The 24,351-nt window shown below is 36.8% G+C and overlaps 3 protein-coding genes across 6 annotated transcripts; 1 reads left to right on the forward strand and 2 right to left on the reverse strand.

Annotated features, from left to right (window-relative positions):
- The first annotated feature begins 1,020 nt into the window (after window positions 1–1,020).
- Window positions 1,021–6,307, forward strand: LOC147542790 (protease Do-like 9). 3 transcript variants are annotated; one of them, XM_086633846.1, is made up of 10 exons: window positions 1,021–2,032; window positions 3,016–3,215; window positions 3,336–3,516; window positions 4,178–4,369; window positions 4,851–5,083; window positions 5,181–5,282; window positions 5,422–5,472; window positions 5,564–5,668; window positions 5,807–5,925; window positions 6,016–6,307. In XM_086633846.1, exons 1-9 carry the CDS (start codon window positions 1,456–1,458, stop codon window positions 5,903–5,905), a joined length of 1,740 nt encoding a protein of 579 aa, XP_086489972.1. In that variant the 5' UTR covers window positions 1,021–1,455; the 3' UTR covers window positions 5,906–5,925; window positions 6,016–6,307. The 3 variants fall into 3 exon arrangements, with proteins under 3 accessions (XP_086489972.1, XP_086489973.1, XP_086489975.1); XM_086633847.1 differs by having other exon boundaries at window positions 1,185–2,032; window positions 6,094–6,307; XM_086633849.1 differs by lacking the exon at window positions 1,021–2,032 and adding an exon at window positions 2,813–2,893.
- Window positions 6,308–7,270: 963 nt separating this feature from the next.
- Window positions 7,271–10,985, reverse strand: LOC147542791 (WAT1-related protein At1g70260-like). The gene is made up of 8 exons (XM_086633850.1): window positions 10,505–10,985; window positions 10,348–10,410; window positions 9,512–9,628; window positions 9,092–9,350; window positions 8,588–8,746; window positions 8,323–8,474; window positions 7,800–8,056; window positions 7,271–7,517 (listed from the first exon to the last, which is right to left on the reverse strand). The coding sequence occupies exons 1-7, from the start codon at window positions 10,723–10,725 to the stop codon at window positions 7,867–7,869; spliced, it is 1,161 nt and encodes a 386-aa protein (XP_086489976.1). The 5' UTR covers window positions 10,726–10,985; the 3' UTR covers window positions 7,271–7,517; window positions 7,800–7,866.
- A 3,249-nt stretch (window positions 10,986–14,234) lies between these two features.
- On the reverse strand, window positions 14,235–23,393 carry UVH3 (5'-3' exonuclease family protein). 2 transcript variants are annotated; one of them, XM_086673358.1, is made up of 15 exons: window positions 23,173–23,393; window positions 22,829–23,079; window positions 22,577–22,734; window positions 22,391–22,494; window positions 21,563–21,640; window positions 21,420–21,473; window positions 20,703–20,887; window positions 18,743–20,534; window positions 18,120–18,314; window positions 17,803–17,888; window positions 17,307–17,562; window positions 17,078–17,214; window positions 16,772–16,856; window positions 15,477–15,965; window positions 14,235–15,274 (listed from the first exon to the last, which is right to left on the reverse strand). In XM_086673358.1, exons 3-15 carry the CDS (start codon window positions 22,581–22,583, stop codon window positions 14,651–14,653), a joined length of 4,092 nt encoding a protein of 1,363 aa, XP_086529484.1. In that variant the 5' UTR covers window positions 22,584–22,734; window positions 22,829–23,079; window positions 23,173–23,393; the 3' UTR covers window positions 14,235–14,650. The 2 variants fall into 2 exon arrangements, with proteins under 2 accessions (XP_086529484.1, XP_086529483.1); XM_086673357.1 differs by having other exon boundaries at window positions 22,391–22,502.
- Between the last annotated feature and the right edge of the window lie 958 nt (window positions 23,394–24,351).

Consider the following 24,351-nt stretch of genomic DNA (forward strand, 5'->3'; position numbering starts at 1 on the left):
GTTTTTCTAGTCCGATTTTTTTTGTCCGCTCTGGTGCGGTTTTCGCCGGTCTTTAGTTTTTCCTCTAATTAGGGCACACAAGATTTTGAATGGGATTTATTGATCGAGTCATATATGCGCCCCAATCCCCGCCACCACTTTTCCTCACTTTCTTCACGGCGAAAAGGAATGCTTACAGACGTCTACATATGACGATCCCTCATTCAAAAAGGAATTTCTTGTTCCTTTTTTTTCTTCTTAAGATACGAACTCTGACAATTGAGGTCCAAATCGGTGGCCCTATGTCGATATCCTACAAGAAAATCGGCAGTAGCTCACCGAATTGAACTCTAGTAACTTGGCCTCATTAATAAGGTCCAAATCGGTGGGCTCGTGTGGATATCCTACGTGGAAATCGATAGTAACCCACCGAATTGGACTTCAGTAACTTGACCTCATTACTGAGGTCAAAATCAGTGCCTCGTGTTGATTTCCTTTAAGGAAGTCGACATTGGGTCACCGATTTGGGTTGCAGTAACATAACTCAAGTTACTGAAGGTCAAATCGGTGGGCTTTATTGAATCTCTTGTTTACGATCGACACGAGGCCATATATTTTCTTTAACATTTTTCGGTTTGCCCATCGATTCTATATAATCTGTGATTTTTTAAGGTTGTTATGATTTTTATCTAACTTTTCGCACTAAGAGTCTTTTTTATTACTTTGTTCATTTTAGTCATGACAAGTCTTGTACTTCCAATCAGGAGTGAAAGAAGGATGAGGCAGGAAACTCGTAAGAAACAAAGACACCACTCGCCGACAAATAAAGTTATGCAATCTTCAAATGGCGAAGATGGTGATGTTAAGGTGCATTTGGTCCTTACGACTCTTTTCCAGGGGAGCGATAGACTAGACGCTTCTTGGCAACTATGAAGAGCACATAGCATATAAAATTCGGAAAGACGACTAGACTGGGTAATTGCAATTTCTCAAGTTACTTCTTTTTTTACGTTGCTTTTGTCATTCTTTTAGTTGTATATATTTTTCATTCTTATGACAGGACAACACGATTTTGAGATTGCACAACCACACATCAACTCGAGCGTTGAAGAAACAACATATATGGGATATAGAACTTGAGTGTAGTCAATTTCATTTATGTAAAGGAATTCGAAATTCTACAAATTGCTCGGTACTCCTACTACAAACTAGATCGTGTTCTTACGGCGTTCGGCTGAGAAGTATCACGAAGACACCAACACCTTTCATATGCCCTTAGGAGAGGTGGCACTAAGACTACACCAAATCCTTCACTGCCGGTTCAGACAAAAAAAGAGAATTTGTCACCAAAAAGTTTCTATTCATTTTCGCCTTCTCTCATATATATATTTCCAAGAAAACCTTTCGAAACTCCATTTCGGTTCATTCTCTCTCGATAAAGACTGAAAATTTCTCAAAGAAAACCCTAATTTTTCAATGGGTGATGAGAAGAGGAAAAGAGGTCGGAGACACCCATTTGAACTAATGGATGCCGCCACAGCAACCAATCCCTCAGGCGACACGGACGACGACGTTTTCTGTCTCGAAAATGTCGTACCCATCACCGACGAAGATAATGAATCGGAACCAGAACTTGATGAACCTCAACCACTTGAACAAGAACCTTCTTCTGTTCGTAAGGGACGAGGTCGACCAAGAAAGCTTCCAAAACATGAAAACAAAACAAATCTCTCAATCTCTACTAAAACCCCTTCTAGGGTTTTACCCATTGTTCCATTTGATAAGGAAGATGATATTCCTTATCAGAAAACGATTCCATCAATGGATGCTGTTGTTAAAGTCTTTTGTGTTCATACTGAACCTAATTTCTCACTTCCATGGCAAAGGAGAAGGCAATATAGTTCTAGTAGCAGTGGGTTTATCATTAATGGGCGTAGGGTTTTAACAAATGCTCATTCAGTTGAGCATTATACTCAGGTGAAGCTTAAAAAGCGCGGTTCTGATACTAAATACCTAGCTACTGTTCTTGCTATAGGAACAGAATGTGATATAGGTAATTCACTAACTTGCATGTTTTATCAGTTAAATTGTTAAAGATTGTATCTTTTCTTGATTGATGATTTGTGGTGGTTTTGGTATTTGAATTATGGGTTTTATTGATGTGATATTGATTTTATCATTTTGATTTGGGGGATTGTTTTTTTGAAGGACTCTGTGGATTTATAACTAGTATGTCTTTGAGATGGAGAGAATCAGGGAAATTCAATTTCTAATCTTGTATTCTATGGCGCTGTAGAAATTGTAGGGAGGGCTCGAAAGAGTAATGATTTAGGTTTAGTAGTCTATCTTTGTTTGTAAGTGAACTGTGGATGAGATTGAATTTACTATTTGATGTCATGGAAGTGGAAAAAAGGACTGGAAATGATCAAACCATTCCGGTATAACAGAATAAGAGTGTGTATAAGGAATGTTGACGTCTGTTTTTATGTGATTGCAAAGCATACTACGAAGTGTTCGTTGTACTTGTATATTAGGTTGTGGTCCGCATATAGAAAAGGGTGGTGTTAAGACTCGTGGTTTGGCGTGGCAACACATGTTAGAAACGAAGTAGGTTGTGGTCCGCATATAGAAAAGGGTGGTGTTAAGACTCGTGGTTTGGCGTGGCAACACGTGTTAGAAACGAAGTTCTTATTTATGGCAGGAGATTCTGTATCTTTTATTGTTTTTATGTATAATGGAATTGTTCGTACAATTTAGGAATTTCATGAATGTACCCATTATGACCATGTGATTAATGACCCACATATGCGCCACGTTCAATCAAACTACTAGGAAAGCTTGATTTTCTTGATATAATTTTGGCAACAAAAAAACGTAGCTTGTAGCTTTAATCTAATTCAATGTAATATGTTTGGTAAGTGTTCATACTTTGAAACCTACTCCTAGTCTAATAACCGATGTCTGGTTCAATAATTTATGACCTGAGAGTTTGTTCAGAGGTGAAAAGAAAGTTGTATCTGTTTTGTTTTTTTGCAGCAATGTTGACAGTTAATGAAGATGAGTTCTGGGAAGGTGTTTCACCGATAGAGTTTGGGTCTTTGCCTGCTCTGCAAGATGCTGTCACCGTTGTTGGATACCCAATCGGGGGAGACACAATTTCTGTGACGAGTGGTGTTGTGTCACGAATGGAGATCTTGTCCTATGTCCATGGCTCTACTGAACTTTTGGGGCTTCAGGTTGTTCAAGTTGATTTCGATAATTTACCTAGCTATATATCCTGCTAGCTTATAGACTTATATGATATAGAGATACTGCTACGAATCTCTGATGTGTCGTATCTCTATCTTGGTTTGCAGATAGATGCAGCTATAAATTCAGGAAATTCTGGAGGGCCTGCTTTTAATGATGAGGGCAATTGTGTGGGTATTGCATTCCAGTCTCTTAAAAGTGAAGAGGCAGAGAATATTGGCTATGTCATACCAACACCCGTTATTTTGCACTTCATCCAAGATTATGAGAAAAATGGAGAATATACAGGTAAGCTTAAATGCGTAGTATGTGTTTATGATTACTTTTTACTTTTTCTGAAACTGTAGAAGTATATTAAGAAAAATCTATGTCCGAAGAAGGAAGAAAACGTAAAATTATATTATTTTGTAAATTTTATTTGTTATATGTTTAAGAAGCCTTTGATTATATAATAGTTTGTCATTGCTAGCAATTTCTTACAAAACGTTTTTACTGCACAAGGCAGTTGCTCTCATAAGGCGAGACAGTGCCTCGAGGCGTGCGCCTTGATGCGTAGAAGGCATAAAATATATGTTTGCTTAAGAAAACTAATATCTATTATGTAAAAACATAACATAGTTTTTATACTGTACTACCATAATATAAATTCCTCAGTGTTAAATAAACAAAATACTGATATTTTTGTGTTGCTCAACAACTAAAAATTACAGATGATTTCAGATTCACTCGTTTTAGTCTCGAGTTCAAAAACGCACGCCTCGAGGCATCAAGTGACTGCCTCGCCTCGAGGCACACTTCGATGCATATGCCTCGAAAGTTTTTTGAAACATTGGTTGCTAGACCATTCTTGTCGGCAACCACTAATGATTGTTTTATTTACATAAACGGATTGATAAATTTTCGAGAATTGGCAACTATTGGGTTAAAATCTAAATTCCTTTCCTATCAGGGTTTCCATCTCTTGGGGTTGAGTGGCAAAAGATGGAGAATCCTGATCTCCGAACGGCTATGGGCATGAAACCTGACCAAAAGGGTGTTCGCATCAGAAGAATTGAGCCTACATCTCCACAATTTAAGGTTCTGAAGCCCTCTGATATTATCCTCAGTTTTGATGGAATTGATATTGCTAACGATGGAACAGGTAAGTAATCACCTACGCTATCTTTGTCAATCATCCAAATTTTCTGCTACTTAGTTACTAATTTGACATCATTCTAAAAGTGTAGAAATGACCTGTATTTTGACATCATTGGAATCCAATATCCATTTATTGTATCGACTTTAGTTTAAAATCTTTGATTTTTGTAGACATCAAGTTATTATAAAGCTGAAAACAGCGGTTTAGCTGTAATTTTATAGCTTGGACTTACTAGTTAGTGCTGAATATGTTGATGTTAAGTCATACACCTTTATGGGTTTATGCCATTCGAGAATCTAGTGAAAGTTACGGCACAAGTACTGTCTGTGATTGTGCTTTTCCTAATATCATGGTTTTAACTTTTGAGAAAGATTGTGCTCTTGATAAGTAGAAGTTAATAAGTTTTATTTCCTTATCTTCCTTGAGCATCACATATATACCTTTATGTATTTTATTTACTTGATTTTTGTTCGTCTGGTTTCAGTTTCCTTTAGGCATGGAGAGCGAATTGGCTTTGGTTACCTTATTTCTCAAAAATATACTGGAGATAATGCTGTTATTAAAGTTCTCCGCAAGTCAAAGGTTCTCAAGCTCAACACAGAACTTGCAACTTACAAACGGCTCATTCAGACTCACATCAAGGAAATGCCACCTTCATACTACATAATTGCTGGATTCGTCTTTACAATTGTATCTGTTCCATATCTTCGGTCTGAGGTAGGCAGCTGCAAAAACCTGCTCATTAATCGTGCCATTACTTTTGGTCATTGTTCTTTGATGGTTAGAGTAAGATCCTTTTTTTTTTGTATACCAGTACGGTAAGGATTATGAATATGAAGCACCAGTGAAACTGTTGGAAAAATACTTGCATGCCATGGCACAATCAGAAGATGAGCAGTTAGTGGTGGTTTCTCAGGTCTCCTTTACTCGCTTTGCTTTTGTTTACTTTTTCTTTACTCTTTCTCATAAATTTGTAGTCTTACCAACTACAACCGTTAAGATGTTCTGTTCATGTTGATAGTGACCCAAGATATGATTTATCGAATCTCTTATAGGTACTTGTTGCTGATATCAATATTGGGTACGAGGACATTGTCAACACTCAGGTCAGGCTGCTAGAAGTTAGAATGGCACTCTTATGTTGTTTAGGGTGCTCTTATGCATTTCTGAAAGCATTTTCTTGTGTTCATTGTTCAGGTTCTTGCATTCAATGGTAAACCTGTGAAGAATCTTAAGGGCTTGGTAACCATGGTGGAGAACTGTGAGGATGAATTTTTTAAGTTCGAACTGGATTACGAACAGGTCTCTCTCTCTCTCTCTCTCTCTCTCTCTCTCTCTCTCTCTCTCTCTCTCTCACACACACACATCCATAACCATCACGTCTAGTACCAACATCTTTGTCTCACTTCTCCACATTAACCCTTGTTATCTCCGTTGCAGATAGTAGTCCTTCGGAATGAAACAGCCAAGGCTGCAACACTAGATATCCTCACAACACACTGCATACCATCAGCAGTATCCGATGATCTGAAGACATGATCATTGAACAATTGATGCAGGTAGATACTAGATAGGATTATCATTCTCACTTGGGTTTCGAAATATTTATTATCTTCTCACATATTCTCCTCCTTTTGATATTTATTCAGATTAGCATTTCAATACAAGAGAACATTGCAAAAGTTCTTTCTGGATATTGGATTGAAACTCTTGCAACTTTTTTGTAGGTCTTGATACCGTTGCTTCATGAACTTGAGGTCAAGCAGAAAGCGCGGAAATCCCGTCCTCCCATTTCTTTCTTCATCTTCTTTTCCCTTATAGTATTGACTGAACAGGTCATACAGGTCTTAACAGTAATAGCATTCCGTATACTCATTACAAAAGATAGACATACAGACAAAAACACCTTTAATGAAAAATAAGATTTTGGAGTACTTTAAATCTCTATCTTGGAGTTGTTTTAATGGTTAATCCTTCTGTTAGTGCAGCTATATATAAGATGGATTTCCATATTTTTGATATCATAACATTTTCTGTGAATGGTTTTGATAGGATGAATTTCTCATTTTGTTTGGTGGGGAAGAAATGTAGAATGCAAGAGCCTATTCCATGATGATTCTTTGTATGTCAATACAATTCATTATATGGATGTTTGTTTCATAACAATTCAAGGAGCAAGTGACTGCTTTTGGAGCTTCTTAGCTTCCAATACTCTTTTAACATGTTGACTGCCTTGAAGCATATACAACGTTGTTGGCGGATATCTTGTTCTTGTTTTAGGGCTCCCGTTGGTTTCGTTTTTATTTCCTGTGCATGTGATATGGCTGTTGTGCCGACCAAACCGACAACTTCTGATGTTGTCCTCGATTAGCTGCCATAGCGCGTCTCAGGCGTTTTTTCACCGACTTCCTCACAAAGCCCAACCACAAGGCCACGACATCCCGATGTACTACTACCTTGCATCTAAGGTGTTGCTCCTGCCAGTCACTCGTGGGGTACTTCCCACACCCTTCTCAACAACGTTAGGATGGTACATCGAACCAGATACCAACAATTGTTGATAACGTTCCGATTAACCCCATGCCTGTGGCTTTGTTCCTACTGTGAGGAAGTAAGTTTTCACAAGCACACTCGAAAGACCTAGACATTCTGAGAATTGGTATCACGCCTATAGCCAAGAGTATGAGCACGTGCCTAAGTGATGCAGGACCAAGTGTGGTCCGTCAAGCATTCCACACCTAATTAATGCGATATTTGGGGCCTAAAAGGCTGAGTTTAGGTCACTAAAAGCTAGCCCAAGCAACCACCACTAATTGCAGTATTCACTTGTTCATTGATGATTCTTGCTTTTGTATTGAAGTGGGCAACTAGAACCAGTAAGATTGGGTTTGATCTCTGTTTCGGTTTTCGAATAATTCTCTCATTTTATTGGATAACAACAAGAGAGCTATTTAGCTACACTTGTCTAAATTGTGGAGAAAATAACTAGAGGGGAAATTACTTTGGTAAAACCCTGACATTCCCTTACAAGTATCAACTATAATGTTGATAAACAAAAGGATAATAATTTACATCTCTACATTTTTTTTTTTCACACCCTCAAGAATCCACAGTCTTTAATTGCTCCTCCATTGGCTGCAAAATTTGCCACCTACATAAACAAATTGATATCTTATTTAGTTAAAAAAAAAATGGTTACTTCCAATTTATCATCGAATAATCTTCTCAATTAAGGATTCTGTGTTTTTGAAAAATCTATCGTCGTGATATAAAGAAAACCCAACACAAATACTAGAGGTGATGTTGTAAGTTCGAAGATAAGTCTACTTTCAAAGATCACTTGTTTGAATTTCAGTCGTGATTTTAGATATAAAGTGGACGCGGACTCTCTCTGCATATATATGATGATGACTTTAAATCTTAAATTACTTACTTGTAGAGCTAGACCTTTTGTGGCTCATGCAAGTCTTGTAACTTAAAATGATACAACCACACTAACTCTATACTTCAATCTCATGTTCATGTTGCTGCAAAAGAGGGGTCTTGATAGTGATAGAGCTAATTTGGTTGGAAGAAGATCCCAAACTATCACCATTAATTGCCTTCTTGTCATTCTTGTTTTCTACTTCAATAACTTGTCCCCACATCAAACTATAGTACCCCATTGCTACTATAAATGATCCAACCACACTGCACAAATTCATTCAAATATCTAAGTTAATATTATCATCTATTCTTATTCTATAAAGGCGACTAAATATTACAAATCTCGTTATTGTACAAACTACTTATATTACGTGACAGTTAATGTGTAATAAGTTATTTATCCATTCGACAATGACCAATATCAAGCGTAAAGGTAAAGTGTCACATCATCATGTGGTGAGATAGTGTGGTTAATGACATAGCTAAAATGTCGAATACGTCGATTATCTTATAAGAGTAAGTGAGCATACCTTCCAAAATGAAAAGTGTGACCAAAGAAGCTAAAACCCAAACTACAAGCAATGAAAATAGTGAAGGGTTTGAACATGGCAATAAAAGCAGGTCCTTTCTTTCTAACACACCATCCTTGAACACCACTTCTAATTACACTTCCAAAAACAGCCTGAAAATTTAATCCATAAATGAAAACCCAATAAGAAAATATTAAGAACTAGCAAATTTCATGATTTTAATATCAATTTACTGAGTTTTTTTAGTGTTTTTTTTACTACTTACTGAGAGTAAAATATTTGAGAGCTCCATCTTATCAGTTATAACCCAAGCAGATAAATCTCTTTCTGCAATTACTGAGATTATTACACATTGAATTGTCCCAAAGAAACTATACATGGTGACTATAGTCGTTGCATCCGTGTATTCTGATGAAGTTCTTGCCTGATCATATACATACATTGTCACGATCTTAAAGAATGAATAAAGAACTCAAAATCTTTATTAGATATATATAAGCGACGTGGGACTATTACATCCCCGCCTACTGTAATACCACTTGTAACGACTCAAGCCTAGCAATTATCGATAGTCTTTGCTTTTGACACCCAGAACCAAGCCCAAGGAATACATAGTTTTGTTCCTGGTGAAGACTTCATGAGCCCACGCAGAAGGTCTCAACAATAACTAAGCTTGAGGTCACCTATAGCTTTGAGTCTGGAGTACGCTCTTGTAAGTGATGTGGGACTACATATATTTATGATTATATATGCTTGTTGGTTTGTTTACCTGGAGGATGTTCCAAAGTGAAGCACATAGAGTGGAAGCTGCAAGCAAAATACAACCAAGGATCCAACTCTCTGGTAGGGAGCCAAAAAGAAATAGTGGTAGTGGTAGTGGTGAAGAAAGAAGTTCATGAGAAGGAATTTGAGGTTTCCAAAGTGGTGGCCCTTTGTAAAGAGCAACAAATACTGCTCCAGATATTGATACCAATGTGCCTATCAATTTGGCTTGACTGCTTCTGCTTCTCAAATCTACCCTCACTGCCCTATAATGCCACCAAATCAATTGATCGATTAAACATCCATACTACGGGAAAAACATTACTTTTAGTAAAGTTAGGTGAACGTGGTTCAGTCAGATGATCACGACTATACAGATGCAGTCATGATAACCAACAAAGAAAAAGGGAGAGAGAGAGAGAGGAACCTTGAAATGATGGAAAGTAGGAAAGAAATGGCAGGGAGTTGATTGGTCATTGCAGCTACAACAATGGGAGAGCTATAACTAAGCCCAGTGAAGGCTAAGTTCTGAGCTATAGCAACCCTGTATTTAAAACACATAAGAAAGCAAGAACAAAAAAAAAAAGTTACATTTCTATAATGTCATACTGTCATAACCTAATATCTTATAAGAAGATACGTAAACTTAATACGAAAAAAAGAATTAATGACACGTTAGATATTTACGTAAAGTTGGTTATATATATGTAGATACTGAAATACGGTAATGTACGTATAGTAATTCTGTTGTGAAGTATCATTGACAGCGACGGATAGATATTAGTACATGTAGCATTACTAGTCAATAATAACCATTACTTTTCGTGGTCCATGACAAGTGCTTGAAAAGCTAGTTGGCCCCATACTCCCATAGACATAATTGTGTAAGAGAAAAGAGAAGAATTTATTTCAACAAAAAAAAAAAGAAGAGAAGAATTTTATGCCTTATTCTTATGGAAATTCTTTAAGCACCACAAGAAATACGGGAAGCGCCTATAAAATATCGGGAAAAAATCACCGTAGAATGCCTCGAATAATGAAATATGGGAACCGAATATTTCATTCCCCATGTAAAGGAGCTTACCGAGTTGGCTTAACTCCGCCAATCTATGATTTTTTTTTTGGTCTCTCTTTTAAGTTGATCTAATTCTCTATAGTATGTTATTTTGTATGTGTTACTTGTTTGTTTTACCAACCTAAATTATAAAGATTTGATTAAACTTATGATAGACAAGACAATTGTAAGAGAGAAAAAGGACTCACCCAACTAAACCAAGGAAGAAGAATTTGCTAAGGAGTGAGAAAGTGAAGAACGGTTTCTTTGGCCTGTAAAAATAATAACAATATATTGACGATTACCAAAAGAGAGACAGACAAACAAACAGATAGACAGAGAACAGATAAAGGAATAGATCGTGACCTGTGAGAGATGAAGAAAGAAATGAGAAGGATGAGTGAAGAGATAGCATTTGTATAAGCAACATAAACAAAATGATTCATCCCTCTAGCCATGACTGTTTTAGTCATTATCGTCAACCCGACCGTACATCCTTCCATCACCACCATAGCTATATATGGTATTGTATCCAATAACAAATATTTATATGATGGGTAATAGAATTCAATCTCCACAGCCGCCATCTTCGTCTCTCGTCTCTATCTCTTTTCTAATTATCTTTCTCTTTAAGTTCGTATAAATATATTTCGAGATCGGAATTGAAGAGAATAATGAACTTATAATGATATCCTTGGTCTCCTACATATACTAAGAAAGATATAGAGATCCAAAATCAAAAATAAAAAGACAAGATGAGAGATAGAGAGAGATATTTAGAGAGAGAAAATGAGATAGACACATTGTCTTGTACCCTTTCATTATGTTATAAAGCTACTTTGGACGTGAAGTTGCTACTCGACTATCTCAAAAATATTAATTGGAGGGAAAGATGATGTCACCATTATTAAGATTAAGACCAATTCGGTCTACTAATTTATACTAAAATCCAATTATGTGACCCAATGATGTAATGACACATAAGCATATAGATATTTTAATCCAATATATTAATACGTGTTTGTTGTTTATTGGATGTCATACTAATTAAATTACGACTTAATCTAGTTTGTTCTTTAAACCTTTTTACTACTTTGTGGTAGGCGTTTAAGAGGAACTATTACTAATTTTTGTCCTTTTTTGTAATTAACTAGATTAAAATCAAAGTAAAGTTGCTGACGTGTGTTCAAGTATCAAAATTTGTGGTCTAAATTGGAGAAGGACCCACTAACTTTATCTTTTAACTTTAGATCCTCCAAATTATGAAAATTGTAAATCAGGAATTCATAAGTCTTCAAACGGGCTTGGGCTTGGGCTTGGGCTTGGGGCTGGAATTAGGTGTTGTTGTGAAATGATCTAGGGGCCATCCCGTTTACATATTAGGTAGGCTTAATAGTTTAACCTACTCAAATTATGATAGTATTGAAACTTAAAAGAAATCCACCATAAGAAAAGAAAATATAGCTAGGGAGCTATTATAAAGGTGAAAATAGCTTAGGTTGGTCGGTCGAAGAGGCCTTTTGCTCGCCCCCTATAACCGAAAGTTGTCTAGTGGCCCTTGACGAGGTCTTGAAATGTCTTTGACGTTAGTACATTGTCATTGTTCGTCAACATGTTATCATAACTTAGTTGAGCGCATTATATGGAACATTTTTATATGCATTAAGAAATAATCAAGGATATATTATTGTAATTTTTATTTATTTTTCGAATGGCAAAAGAATTAGTCTGTGGATCAAGAGACAAGAGTCATATATATGGTATGACTTTTATCCAATGTGGACTCATGGAAAGGGTAATCGAACATGCGCGAATATATCACAATTATCTCTATCAAAACGACCTAGCTAGAGAAATATCTATTGGTAGTTCTTTGAATGAATATTAATTTGACTAATTAATCAAATATTCTTATGGGTTAGGAGGCATTATAGTCTGCATGAAATTTCATACATAGTTGACTATCATTGACCATTTCAGCATAAACACATTATTCATGTCGTGCCTCCCATATATCACCTAATTAGGGCATGATATGATTCTAATATAATTTGTGCCTAACAAGTTATCTTCTTTCCATTTAAAATACAAAAATAAGAAAAAAAATAAAAAAAAATAAATATATAGTTTGGGTTTTAAGTAAGTAACAAATTTGCATACAAATGCATGAAACCCTAAGTTTATTAAAATGCATGGTGTCTCTTGACAAACTACATAAAGCCACCATCTAAATAACTTGGCCCTCTGAACAATTCTAAGGGTTATGCATGAAAATATTTCGTGTTTCGATCTATAAATATGCGGCTTTTCGATCTTTTAAAAGTTATTTCACGAGTTCTCTATCGTCAAACAATAAGCAAAAAAAACATAATTAAGCCTGCAATTCTTTGAAAAATGGAGATCATGTCAAAGTTTATACTTATTATACGATTTGACAAAAAAAAACTTCTTGTTCTTGACTACTTTCTATATCTTACTCGAGTAAAAAGCGAAAGTGGTCGGCATAAGAGGACTAAAAGTACCTTAGAAGAATTACATATAATGTGGTCATTCATGGTTATGAAACTACAATTTTCTCAAGGAATTATATTTTATTACTAGCTTCATTAATATTTTCATATGTATTTTGATGGTGATGGGGTCAAAATTGTTATGAGGAAATATATTTTGTGATTATTATGAATGTTTAAGTTAATTATATTTAGTCATGCTGATTATGCATTACGAAAGAACCAAGAGAATAGACAAAATGATGAAAGAAAAGAAAATTTGTATAATCCATTTCTAATATATAGAAAAGAAGTTTGTAAATAAAAGATAAGGGGCTTTTGAAGTATTAATTGGGTCACCAAATGGAAACTAGCTTTTCCAAGAACATGACCCCTCTGTCCAAAAATCACAAGTACTATACTACTAGGGCGATCAGCCTGAGGAGCCACCAAGGTTCGAGCTGGTGGTGGTGGCGGTGACAATTGGTCCTAGTGGTGGTTGATGGTAGTGGTTGAAATGGCAAATGTTGAAGTTAGGGGTGGTGGAATCGGACTTCAAGGTCTGTGGGTTTTAACAGATTGAGGTGAACATGACGGATATGAGACTTTCTCCTATTTAGGGTGTGCGACCCCTAATTAGTGTTATATGTATGAACACCTGAGGGAGGGAGGTGGGGTTCCACGTTATTTATTGGATGACAGTATAAGATAAGAGGAATATTCATTTCAAAAGAAGAAATAAATTAAAAGTAGGTATTTGACCGACTAAGATGACGAGAGATTATCCTAATTGATACTCTAGTTTATATCCAGATTAGATGTTAATTCAGACGTCATTAGTCCTACCCTCTCTCTAATCTCTCTCTCTCTCTCTCTAGATAGAGAGTAGGAGGGAAGTAGTAGTAGACTAGTAGTTGAGTTGATTGATATTGAAAGGGTCCACCACCCAACCCCAGCTCAGCTAATTGGCTGATGCTCCATGGGAATGGAGAATGGCCAACAATCTATTTGGGAAGAGGTGAGTTGGGGAATTTTTTTCATATGTCATTCTTTCTGTCCTATTAACTTTTATCATATATTCTATAGACTAGAAGATGAGGACAAGATTTGGTGCATGGATAATTTCATCATCCTTTCTACTTCTCCATTCTAGGGTTTCTCTCTTTTTCTTTAAGTCGTGGGAATTTTTCTTTTTTTGTAGTAATTTGTAATTGTTCATTCCTTCTTTATTTTGAAACTTTTGTACCGGATGTTAAATAAGATATTTATTTAACATTCACATAACAATGTGAATGCAGTATAACTTTCACACGCTAAAGGTTTGACAAACCGCTATTAAGAAAGACAAGCAAAAGATATATTTTACTGAAGCAGAAAGACAAGTGAAAAACTAAAAATAATCAAGTTAACTTCAAGGGAAGGAAGATTGACGGTTAATAGTTGTAATTATTGTTTTCGAATCTCCCCTAGTTCCGCCATTGTCCATTGCCTAACCAGAACCTATTTGAGAGCTTCACAAATGCTAAGGGTGTGTGCCTTGTCTATGGTAAAACTGCACAACTTCAATATTTTTCTTTGATGCATTCGATTTTGTAGTCTGTACTTACTTTTATGCAACATATATTATATATTGAAAGTAACCAAAGAGGCTGTTTTTTTTTGTTGAAGAGAACAAAAGAGGCTGTTGCTAGTTGCTACATAGAAATAAAATCCGTCTTATCATGCCAGTATTTGAAGCCTTTGTCTAGTCTAGCAGTTTCAACAAAATAAGGTCAGCACAAGCGTTTGCTTCCCTATAGTTAAACACACAACTAAATTAATTACAATACTCCAAAATAGATCTAAGTTCCAAATTAGGGTTCTTGGGTAGTTGGATGTCCAGTGTGCTCCACTGTGATTTCCGTTGATCTTGTTCACAATCCGTTTGTAGTCTGTACTGTACGAGTAATGAGCCCACATATGTAAGGCAAATAACAGACTATAACGATGGTGCAATAGTTTATTTCTTTTTCCTTCTCAGTCTTCAAGTCTTTCTCCGCTTCCTTCTTAAAAACGGCATAGCTTTTAATCCTGATGTGGTTGGGCTTATTGGAGCAGTTGAATCGGCACCTACTACATTATCTGTTTCGTTGACATTGTTAGTAGTATTTGGATAGTTTAGACTTGGAGTTAAAGCTGAAGTGGCAATATTATCCATTCTTGACATATCAGCCTGTTCATTAGCGTACTCTCTTATTGGGCTGGAAACTGATTTAACTGTGCCGCCATCTTCAGCGTCATCCATACAAAACCCACCTCCAGTATCTAGGTAGTCTCTAGAAAACACACCTTCAGGAGAACGGTTACCATCTTCGCCGAAGTCTGAAGCTCTTGTCTGGTTCAAAACCATATTGCCATCAGGGTCAGGTTCCTCTGTGCAAAATCCACCTCCCAGATCAAGGTAGTCTGTAGAAAGAGCTTCTTTTGAAAGAGCATTTTCAGATTTCTCACTGACACCGTAATCTGCATCTTGGACACTCTCCTCGACGAAAGCTTCTTCTTGTGAAGCTTCTTTCTGTTTTTTGTCGTTTTGGTCAGAAGAGTTGCTTAGGTCATCGGTTTCCACATCAGTTCCGGTGTATTTTACGTGCTTCCGTTGTCGTTTTGACTGCAGAAATATCAGTGGACAATTGGTTAAGAAAAAAAACTTGATAAACCTGGGCCTAAATGCTAAAAAACTGTTATAGTTTTACTAGGTTTATAGTTTGAGGAGTCTAGGGAACGTATAACCTAGATGGTTTATAGTTTTACTTGGTTTCACAAGATGGCTAACTTCAACATAACAAGTTTATGTGACATGGAGAACTTACTCTGCGCACTTCAGATGACCTCTCTGTCGTGTCATCCTGCATCTCCAGTTCATCATCCTTGATGCTACAGCTGGTTTCTGATGATTCAACACAATGAGCCTCTTTTCCCCTTCCTCTCCCTCTTCCCCTACCTCTCCCTCTCACATTACTCGATCCTTTCTTCACGTTTCTTTTAGTTTTCTGGATAGGTGGTTCTGAATGCCCTAGGTCAGATGGCTTAGGCTTACTCTTACTCCTTTTCCTTGTTTGCTTTAAATTTTCCGCAGCACTGTTCTTACTTTCATTTATAGAGTTGTCCAACTCGTTTTGATTTGGTTCAGTGGGGGTTCCACATTTTTCCTTAGCCTTCGAAGCTTTTGATGGAAGGCCATCCATCAATTCAGAGGAATGCTTGCCTGTTATTCCTTTCACAGCCTTTTTAATTCTGCTACTGCGGATTTTTGCAAATCTTTCGTTGAATGTGTAAAATGCTTCTAATCGCAGCTGAGTCTGCATCAAACATAAAAATGAAATGGCTCAAGTAATGGATAGGGGAAAACAAAGTTTCTTCACTATCAAAGGAAGATTTAGATAAAGTGAAATGTTTAAGACTAGACATAAGGAGAAATTCTTAAAGGATTTATCTCTATGATCAAATTAAACAAAATTTCTAAATCACTCATAAGGTCAGAACAGTAAGAAAATTACTTCAAAGTGTGCCAAATCACCACAACAAGAATGAAGATGTTTGTAACTAATTGGATGAACTTTAGATACAAAATAATAATTCAATAATATAAACTGTAGAAGCGAAGAAGATGCAAACATGGCGGAAACAACAGCACGAGTTAAGAATATTGCTTATGAATTCAATAATATATGTCCCTAGTTCTTTAGTCTTCGCTCTATTAAGGTTCTATAAGTCTTCTGCCACGTTAAAAGCATAAATTTATCTTTTCTGGTTTGTGGTATTTTTCTAATTGCAAGAAGTCTTCAACTACCCGTCTTCACTAACTAAATCTCTGCTATATTCTGTCATGCCACCGAATACCCCTTTCTCTAGTACTATGGTAGAACTGTGCTCTTACTCCTCCGGCTGGAAGCAGATAGCCTGATAGAAATTAACTACCGCCACTAGATTAACCACAGGCTGATTCCCATAATTAAAACGGGCCAAAGAAGATAAGATGTTTAACCTATATATATATATATATATATAAGCATAATGAAATTACTTTATACATCACAATTCACTAGTCAGCCGCTTTTGCATGCCAATGAAAAATAACGAGAAAAAAAAAGACAGAAGAACCTGCCTCATGCTTGTTGTACTCCTTTAAGACGGGTACTAATAACTCATCAGCCTTATTGTTACTCCAGCCGAACTTTTCCCAGCACAACCTAAACAAATATGCACTTGATCAAAGATTGAACATATTTCAACATAACAAATCAAGCATAATTATGGGATATAATATTGCAATTAGTACTTCTTGGGGATTCAGAGACAGAGAGAGAGATATATTATTACGCTCCACTAATAAGTAAAATCTATAGATGCAAAATAGAGGGTAAGACTCCACATAAACTGTAACAAGCGGAAAAGAAAGAATTTTCCTCACTTGCGGAGAACGAAGAGATCTGGCTTTCCCCAAGAAAAAGGTTCTGTTGATTTGTCCACTTGTGGTGAGACATATGCAGAAACAACTGTCTCGCTCGGAAAGACTGTTGGAATATTCCAATTTTTACTCACATTTCTCTGTAAAAATTGGATGGGATGTAAGAAACGATGATTCAGAAGTGGGAATGACATAGTGAGCCAGGATAAGATATACAAGAAAAAGAACTAACATGTTTATCCATGAAGAGCTGCTTAACGTTGTTAATATTTTCTCCGGAACTGCTTTGATCAAGTGAAGAGCCTCCCGCTACATTGTCACTACTACTTAATTTTGAACCTCTTTTCCTTGAACTAGATCCAGTTTGAGTATCCAGAGTTCCTAGAATGGAAGGATCCGGTGATTCAACCCATTCCTTGAATTGTCGGAGACCATCTTCCTCGGGGAATGCATTTACAACTTCAATAGCGTTAACAATGCCAATTCCACTTCATAAAGAGAAGAAAATAAATTAAAGGGCATATTTGAGCATCTTGTTGCAGCTAACAGTATAATAAGTAAATCTATTATATCGATTAAAATTTATTAACTTTGATGCCCATGCCCATAGTGAAATAAGTGGCATAGCATCATTCCAAACTACAAACTTTATAATTCTATACCAATGGAAAAAAAGGAAGCAGAATTTGTGTCAGTTCTCCTAATAAAGACCCACTTAAGAAGCTTACCTGATACCTTCAGTATAATCACTACCCAGGAGCATTGCCATGGAAATCAATTTCTCTCTAGATAGCCCAAGCTCATTCTCAATGTCCTAAAATGCCAGAGTGATGATAATGAGGAAGGCAGACCATCAGTATGAAGATAAAGATTGATATCATGTACCTTACAATAACCACTAATGCAGCCGGATTAAGTATCTAATTGAGGTATTAAGTACCAACCCACAAAAAAATTGGAGAAACTATTGACATGATAAAAGCTAACTAGGAAAGAGTTAAACAAATAAGAAAGAAGTAAAAGAAATTATATACAGTATACATACCTTCATAAAGTATGTTTCCACATATTTGCGATCGTCAAATATATTCTTGTAGACACTTCTTGCCCCAAACAAGAAGACATCCGAGTCATCAGTGACAACACCATCAACAAGATCTGACAGTTCCATATATGCACACTGGGCTTCTGCTTCCATTGGGGCAATGATATATGGTAAGCCAAACATTTGCAGCAGTTCCTGATATATTGTTAACAAGACAAATATGTTTATTGAGCTAAATTTTTATAACCAGATGGAATCGTTACATTAAAGAATACGTCTGGTAAAACAATATCAGATGGGCTGCTAAGCAAGTATCGCGAGCAGTATCTGCTAACCTACCACGACACCGGTGTGAAAGACTATGCTTAACCCATTTCCTAAGACTAGCAGCTTGGTCTCGGTTATCAGAGCCCAGTCTCTTCAAGAACATACTAAGTTCTTATCTTGTAAGAAAGCAGAAGCTTGTATCGAACGACTACAAAGAAATGGGGACAGTCTGATACTAAAGCTCTCAAAGAAATGGGGACAGGAAACACGAGAAAAGAGCTTTGAACTTGTATTAAAGGACTACATTTCTGTCATACAGAAAAATAATATAACCTCAAAAAGAAATTAGAGCACACCTGGCATTCAGCAAACATCTCACTACTAACTGATTCTGCATTTCTTTCGTGCTTCCTCTGCTCCTCACCCAAAGTTATACGCTCCTCTTTTAGAAGAAGCATTTCCTCCTCTAGACTAGCTCCCTGTACTTCCATCTGAACCTCAATGCTATCATGAACTGAAGAGTTTACCGTAGTATGCTCATGATGCACTCCAGCTGCAGTAACTGCATTTTGCTCTTTGTCATGAGAAAATGCTACTCCTTTAACTAGTAATTCCTCCTGGGAATGGGCATTTGCAGGTTTCTTGGGCAAATGACAGGTTGGAACAACCTCAGATTCATAATCTTGAGCAGCATCACACATGTCACCGGGTATGTCGCTCATCGGTGCAGTTGAAACATTAGATATATCTTTAGAATTTGTATTTGACCTAGGTAAGCTAGCTACCTCCCCAACCTCATTAGAAGAATCCAAAATCTGATTGGTATTCAAGTCACACTCTGTTGGATCAGAGGGGAGTAGACTCTTGGAGGGCGTCACTCTCTTGTTGTCACTAATTTCTTCAGTTAAATTTTGAGAAGTAGAAACTTCATACCTTTCAACTGATTCCTTTGACGGCCCTACCTTCTCACCAGATTCCATTATATATTTGAAGGGAAGTTCCAATTGCTTGTCTGTATATATAGTATTGATCTGGAGGTTTTCATTTCCAACTACTTTTTCTATATTTTCAGATCCAGCTGGATGACATGAGACTTGGTGTTGAAGAGAATCATTATCTACTTCCAAATTAAGAGAATGACCATCCTTTTCAGAGTTTAAAACTTGAAAGGGCGATGTATCACTTGAGCTTTGCTTAGTCATTGTTATGGACGTTATAGAACTATTATTTTCAGTAAATGCCACAGAGGATTTCATTGGGGTGTAATCCTCAAGACTCCGCCTTATTGCTTCCTGGACATCAGCTTCTTCTTCCAAAAAACCTCTTGAAACAACATTAGTAAGTTTAGATGGAGATAATGACGGACTTCCACGAACATCAAAATCTCCTTCCTCCCAATCCACTTCGCTTTCCTCACTGTTTCCTTTGTCCGCAGATACCCCACTTTCGTTTTTACTATCATTACCAAGAGTATGACTTTTTTCTCGGTTAATACTTTCCTTCAAGGCACTATCTGGATCAGTGGGACAAGAAAGCTTACTGGAAGAAGCATTTTCAGCAGAAGATAACACGAGTGAATTTCCTGTGACTAAGTGAGCAAATACATCATCATCATCACCATCAATGTCGTCGATACATTTATAGGTTTCATTTTCAAGAAAAGATATCTCAAGTGAACTTCCATTTTCAAATATAGTCCGTTCGTTATGGTTCTGGTCAGTCCCTTGCACCAGCATACTAGTCCCATCATCTAAGCCAGTAATTTCATTTGAAGCTTCATGGAGCTGGCTATTCTCCAGAAATTTATCAGGGTCACTTATACAATCACTCGTGACAGACTCTAGGTTGTCTTTCAACTTCTCCTGTTCAATCTCCTTCATCAAATCCAAATTTCTTTGTAGATCTCGGGTCATGCGGATACCCATGGCTCTTACCCTGCTAACACGACGGCGTCCCCTCTCATCAAGGTATGTCTCAACACCATCATCAATATCTCCTGATACATTTTCTCCCGATGATGCTGTAGCAGGAGTTGCCTCTATAATAGATGGAATGCGGTTTGCTGAAACTAAAGAAGCAGCAGATTCCTTCCTTACTGTCTGGGACTCAATGCCTCCAGTTTGGTCACCACGAGTAGTTGCAAGTGTTCTGATTGGTTTACAAATGCCACTCAGTTAGCAATGAAATTCAATGAGCTAAGTGTACAAGGTCTTCTAAAAGTTAAATTGACATAAGAACTAATTATGAGCTTAAATGGAAGAAGTAAAGCAGATTAGAAAAGACCAATTTTCAATGAGAGTTTACGACCATCCTTACTCTTTATTCCCGGTAAATGATGAGGAGAATATGAATTCTCTATTGGTCTCAGAGGCTATACGTGAAGTCTGAACCCCACCTACCCCCCTTCCAGCAGCAGATTTCTGCACCTCATCTATTTCTCGACGAAAAGCAACAGTTTTGAGATATGCTTGTATTTGTAACTCAGAAAATTTTGCAGGCACCTAGGCGTAGATATAACCACCAGTTAGTTTGTGTAGTCCACAATTCTCCTGTTTGGTGGACTCCAAGAAAATTGAAGCACGTCATAGTATGATATGTGAGAAAATGACAGCATAAACAACTTCATGCTTTCACAAGCTCTGAAAAGTCACCTAGATCCATATTGGAAGATATTGTAGTGTAGAAGTTTGTAATTAAAGCAGAAGTGAGGCGAGGAAACAATAGAGAGTGGCAACTGATAAATACTTTTGTTGAATAATTACAACTGATATATACTTAAAACCTACTCATATGTGCATCAATGGCCCAACTTAAGACTTAACATATATAGTTTAAGAAAAAGAAAATTTATTGAGGACTTGACTAAGGTTCTTATTACCAATAGAACCCTGATGAGACGTAACAAGATTTACAAAAATAACTGATAGCTTTCTGATACGAGAACTGTCAAAACAGCTTGTTTGCTTCAAATTTCAAAACCAACCTACAAAGATACTTAATATGATGAACGAGAAAGGAATGTTAAAGATCTACCTTCTTTACTTTCTGATACTTCTGCCTATTTTCAGCCATCAATCCTTCTCTCATCTATAAAAAACATCATTTGTTTAAGGCATAAGCAAAAAACAAAGATTTGAAACAACAAAAATAAGTAGTACCCATGTCAGAAGCCTTACTTGAACAAGAAGATCGAGCTGCATAGAGGGAGGCAAAGAAGCCAAAATAGATGGGTCGATTTTTCCATGCATAGTAGGCTGCAGTCCAAATTCGGGTGTCAATTAAATCAAGCTCCGTTAAACATGGAAATGGAATTTTTGTATGTTGAGGTAAAAGAACAACGAGTATGCAGTGTAGTAGAACAGACGTTAAATGGGTACACCCCCAAGACGCTATATAATTTTCACCCTCATAATCTTAAAATGTATGTAGTTTACCATGATCCCAAGGACCCTATTCCTCATGAACATCCTCCATCCCCACAGAAAATGACTATCATGAGACTAGCTCGTGCCTAATTTCTATGAACAGGTCTTCCTTGTGAGTGAAGATCCTGCGCTATCTCATTGAGAAAATCGATCTCCATCAGGTGTCTATTGAGGAATGATGTTTGTAACTTCGAATTGGAAGCACAAAATATAAAAATGTTAAAAAGCAAAAGACTCAGAGGTCTCACACCAATACACCAAGTAATTAGTACTTAAAATATCGCAAATATTGCCTCACATTAAATTGAAGTCCCTAAACAACACCGATAATGTCCAGATTTTTTTCTCTTTGCCCAAAAATAGAGAAGCTTAAGAATCGTTATCTTGATGTCGTCAAAGTATTTAGTTCTTTAGTTTCAAAAAAGTATTTAGTTCTTGCCTATTTATTTCCTCCTTATCCACTATATCAGTTTAGTAACAAAATAAACCCTAAAAAAATATACATACATACATACAGAAGTGATCAAAAATTAACATTACGATTAATGATCATCAGAAATTGAACTCAGTAACGCTTACAATTAACATCTCCTCATCCTCTTCATCTTCTTCAGAAACAACACCACCAGCAGATGTCGTAGCATTACTAACAAGACTCCCATCTTCTTCTGCCGCAAGAGAGGCTGCCAACCTAAATTAAATCGTAAAAACACATCGAAATACCAGTATAATATTCAGATACCCATCATACTCTAGGAAGCTTACATTTCATCTAAGGCTTCCTGATTATAACAATCAGTAACCTTGTCGTTTGCTTTTGAACTTTCACAACTTCCAGATACAACACTTTTGCCCTTGGAATCGTTCTTCTTTCTTTGGTTCTGAATATCATCTGCTATTTCTTTCAATCTCATCGCCTTAAGCTGCAAATAGAGAAAGAACAATACTAGGGTTTAAAACTTTAAATTCAAACATCAAAACAACTTCAATTTGGGGAAAAGTAAAGACAATACTGACATGATTGAGAAGCAATTTCTCGGCAGTTTTTCGTATCTTAGCTTGAGCATTCTCACGCTGTCGGCGACGAGCCATGACAGTACGACGCTTAAGAGCGGGAGTACCACCATCAAAGACGAACACAGGTTTGGTGCGAAGAAAGAGAAGCTTGCAGATACGGCGAAAAAACCCTAGAATGTGAGCATTTCTTACCATTTCTCCTCTTTCATCTCTCATCGCCTTCATGAATTGTACCATCCAAATACTCGCATCTGAAAGAAAAATCAAATCATATCAGAAAATTGATAATAGATAAATGTAAGGGATTGTGAAATTAGGGTTTTGATGAGAGAGAAAGAGGAGACCGATAGCAAGTTTTTTTCCGGCTAGGGTTTCGACAGAGACGCGACGCCCAACGGGGGCGAGAAGTTCCCAGAGACCTTGAACACCCATTTCGTTTCTCCGACTGTTGAATTGCCGCCAAAATTGTCAACGATCGCGCTTTTATTCTCCAAGGGAACGGTCCTTTGCTAACGTGCGCCGAGAGGTATCTTTTACCCACATTGACAAAACTGTTTGTTTTTTTCTCATTAAGATTGAGGATTGCTTCTGTATGTTTGCCTGATTACCATTGAATGGATCTGCTAGCATCGTGGAGATGCTTGATGACGTTGAGATTATCACTTTCGATGTGTAGATGTCGGATTTGCAGGTCTATCGCCCATAGTATTGCACACCGGATCGCTATGCATTCACATTCTTTTGAATTTTGTCAATAAAACTGTTTGATTGGGGAGTTTTTTTTTCAGAAATCGACTACGATCTACGTTAGTCATTACAAGGCATTGAAGATGTGATGAGCACGATTACTGCCTAATTGAAACCATGAATGGAATAAGCCTAGAGCCTGACAACATGAAAGTGGCCTAAAACCCGACAAATTTATTACTCCATATTACTTACATTATATATTTTCTAGATTACATGAGATAAATCTTGCTATTTCCACTGAGATTCGAAGTTTATTATTTGGAAATCTTAGTGGTTTGAAATCAAAGTTTTACAAGAGCTGTGAATTCCATTATCTGCTCTATCTTTATTTTTAAATGTTTGTTTTTTGCTAGTGTTTTGAGTTATAAACAGTTGCATTGTTGTTTGCCTTCATTAAGGGTTTGACGCAACTTCATTTGTAACAGCACTCCAAAGGTGGTGGTTATCCATGGTTGGAGAAAGCGAGAGTCAGGACTCAGGAGAGTGATGATTTTGGAGGAATTAATTGGTCGGTTAGGGTTTTGGTGGAGGGCTAAACAGAAGACTTGTGTAAATTCGTAGCAGTATCAATGAACTAAACCACATAGTTTAAGTAGTCAATTAATAAATCTCCAAAAAAGGTAGCTAATTAGCAAGTTATGAATTTGTGGCGTCTTCATTATAAAATGTATTATCGTCACCTGGAGTGCTGGAGTTTTTTAACGTATACCCACTGAGAGTTAATTTGTCTCAATTGTTCGTTGTCTCGGGTCCTTGCACTAGAATTTGTGTTT

This window comes from Eschscholzia californica, unplaced genomic scaffold (genome assembly GCF_041429995.1).
Source record: "Eschscholzia californica isolate CP2 unplaced genomic scaffold, dmEscCali1.0.p SCAF_4, whole genome shotgun sequence".
NCBI lineage: Eukaryota > Viridiplantae > Streptophyta > Magnoliopsida > Ranunculales > Papaveraceae > Eschscholzia > Eschscholzia californica.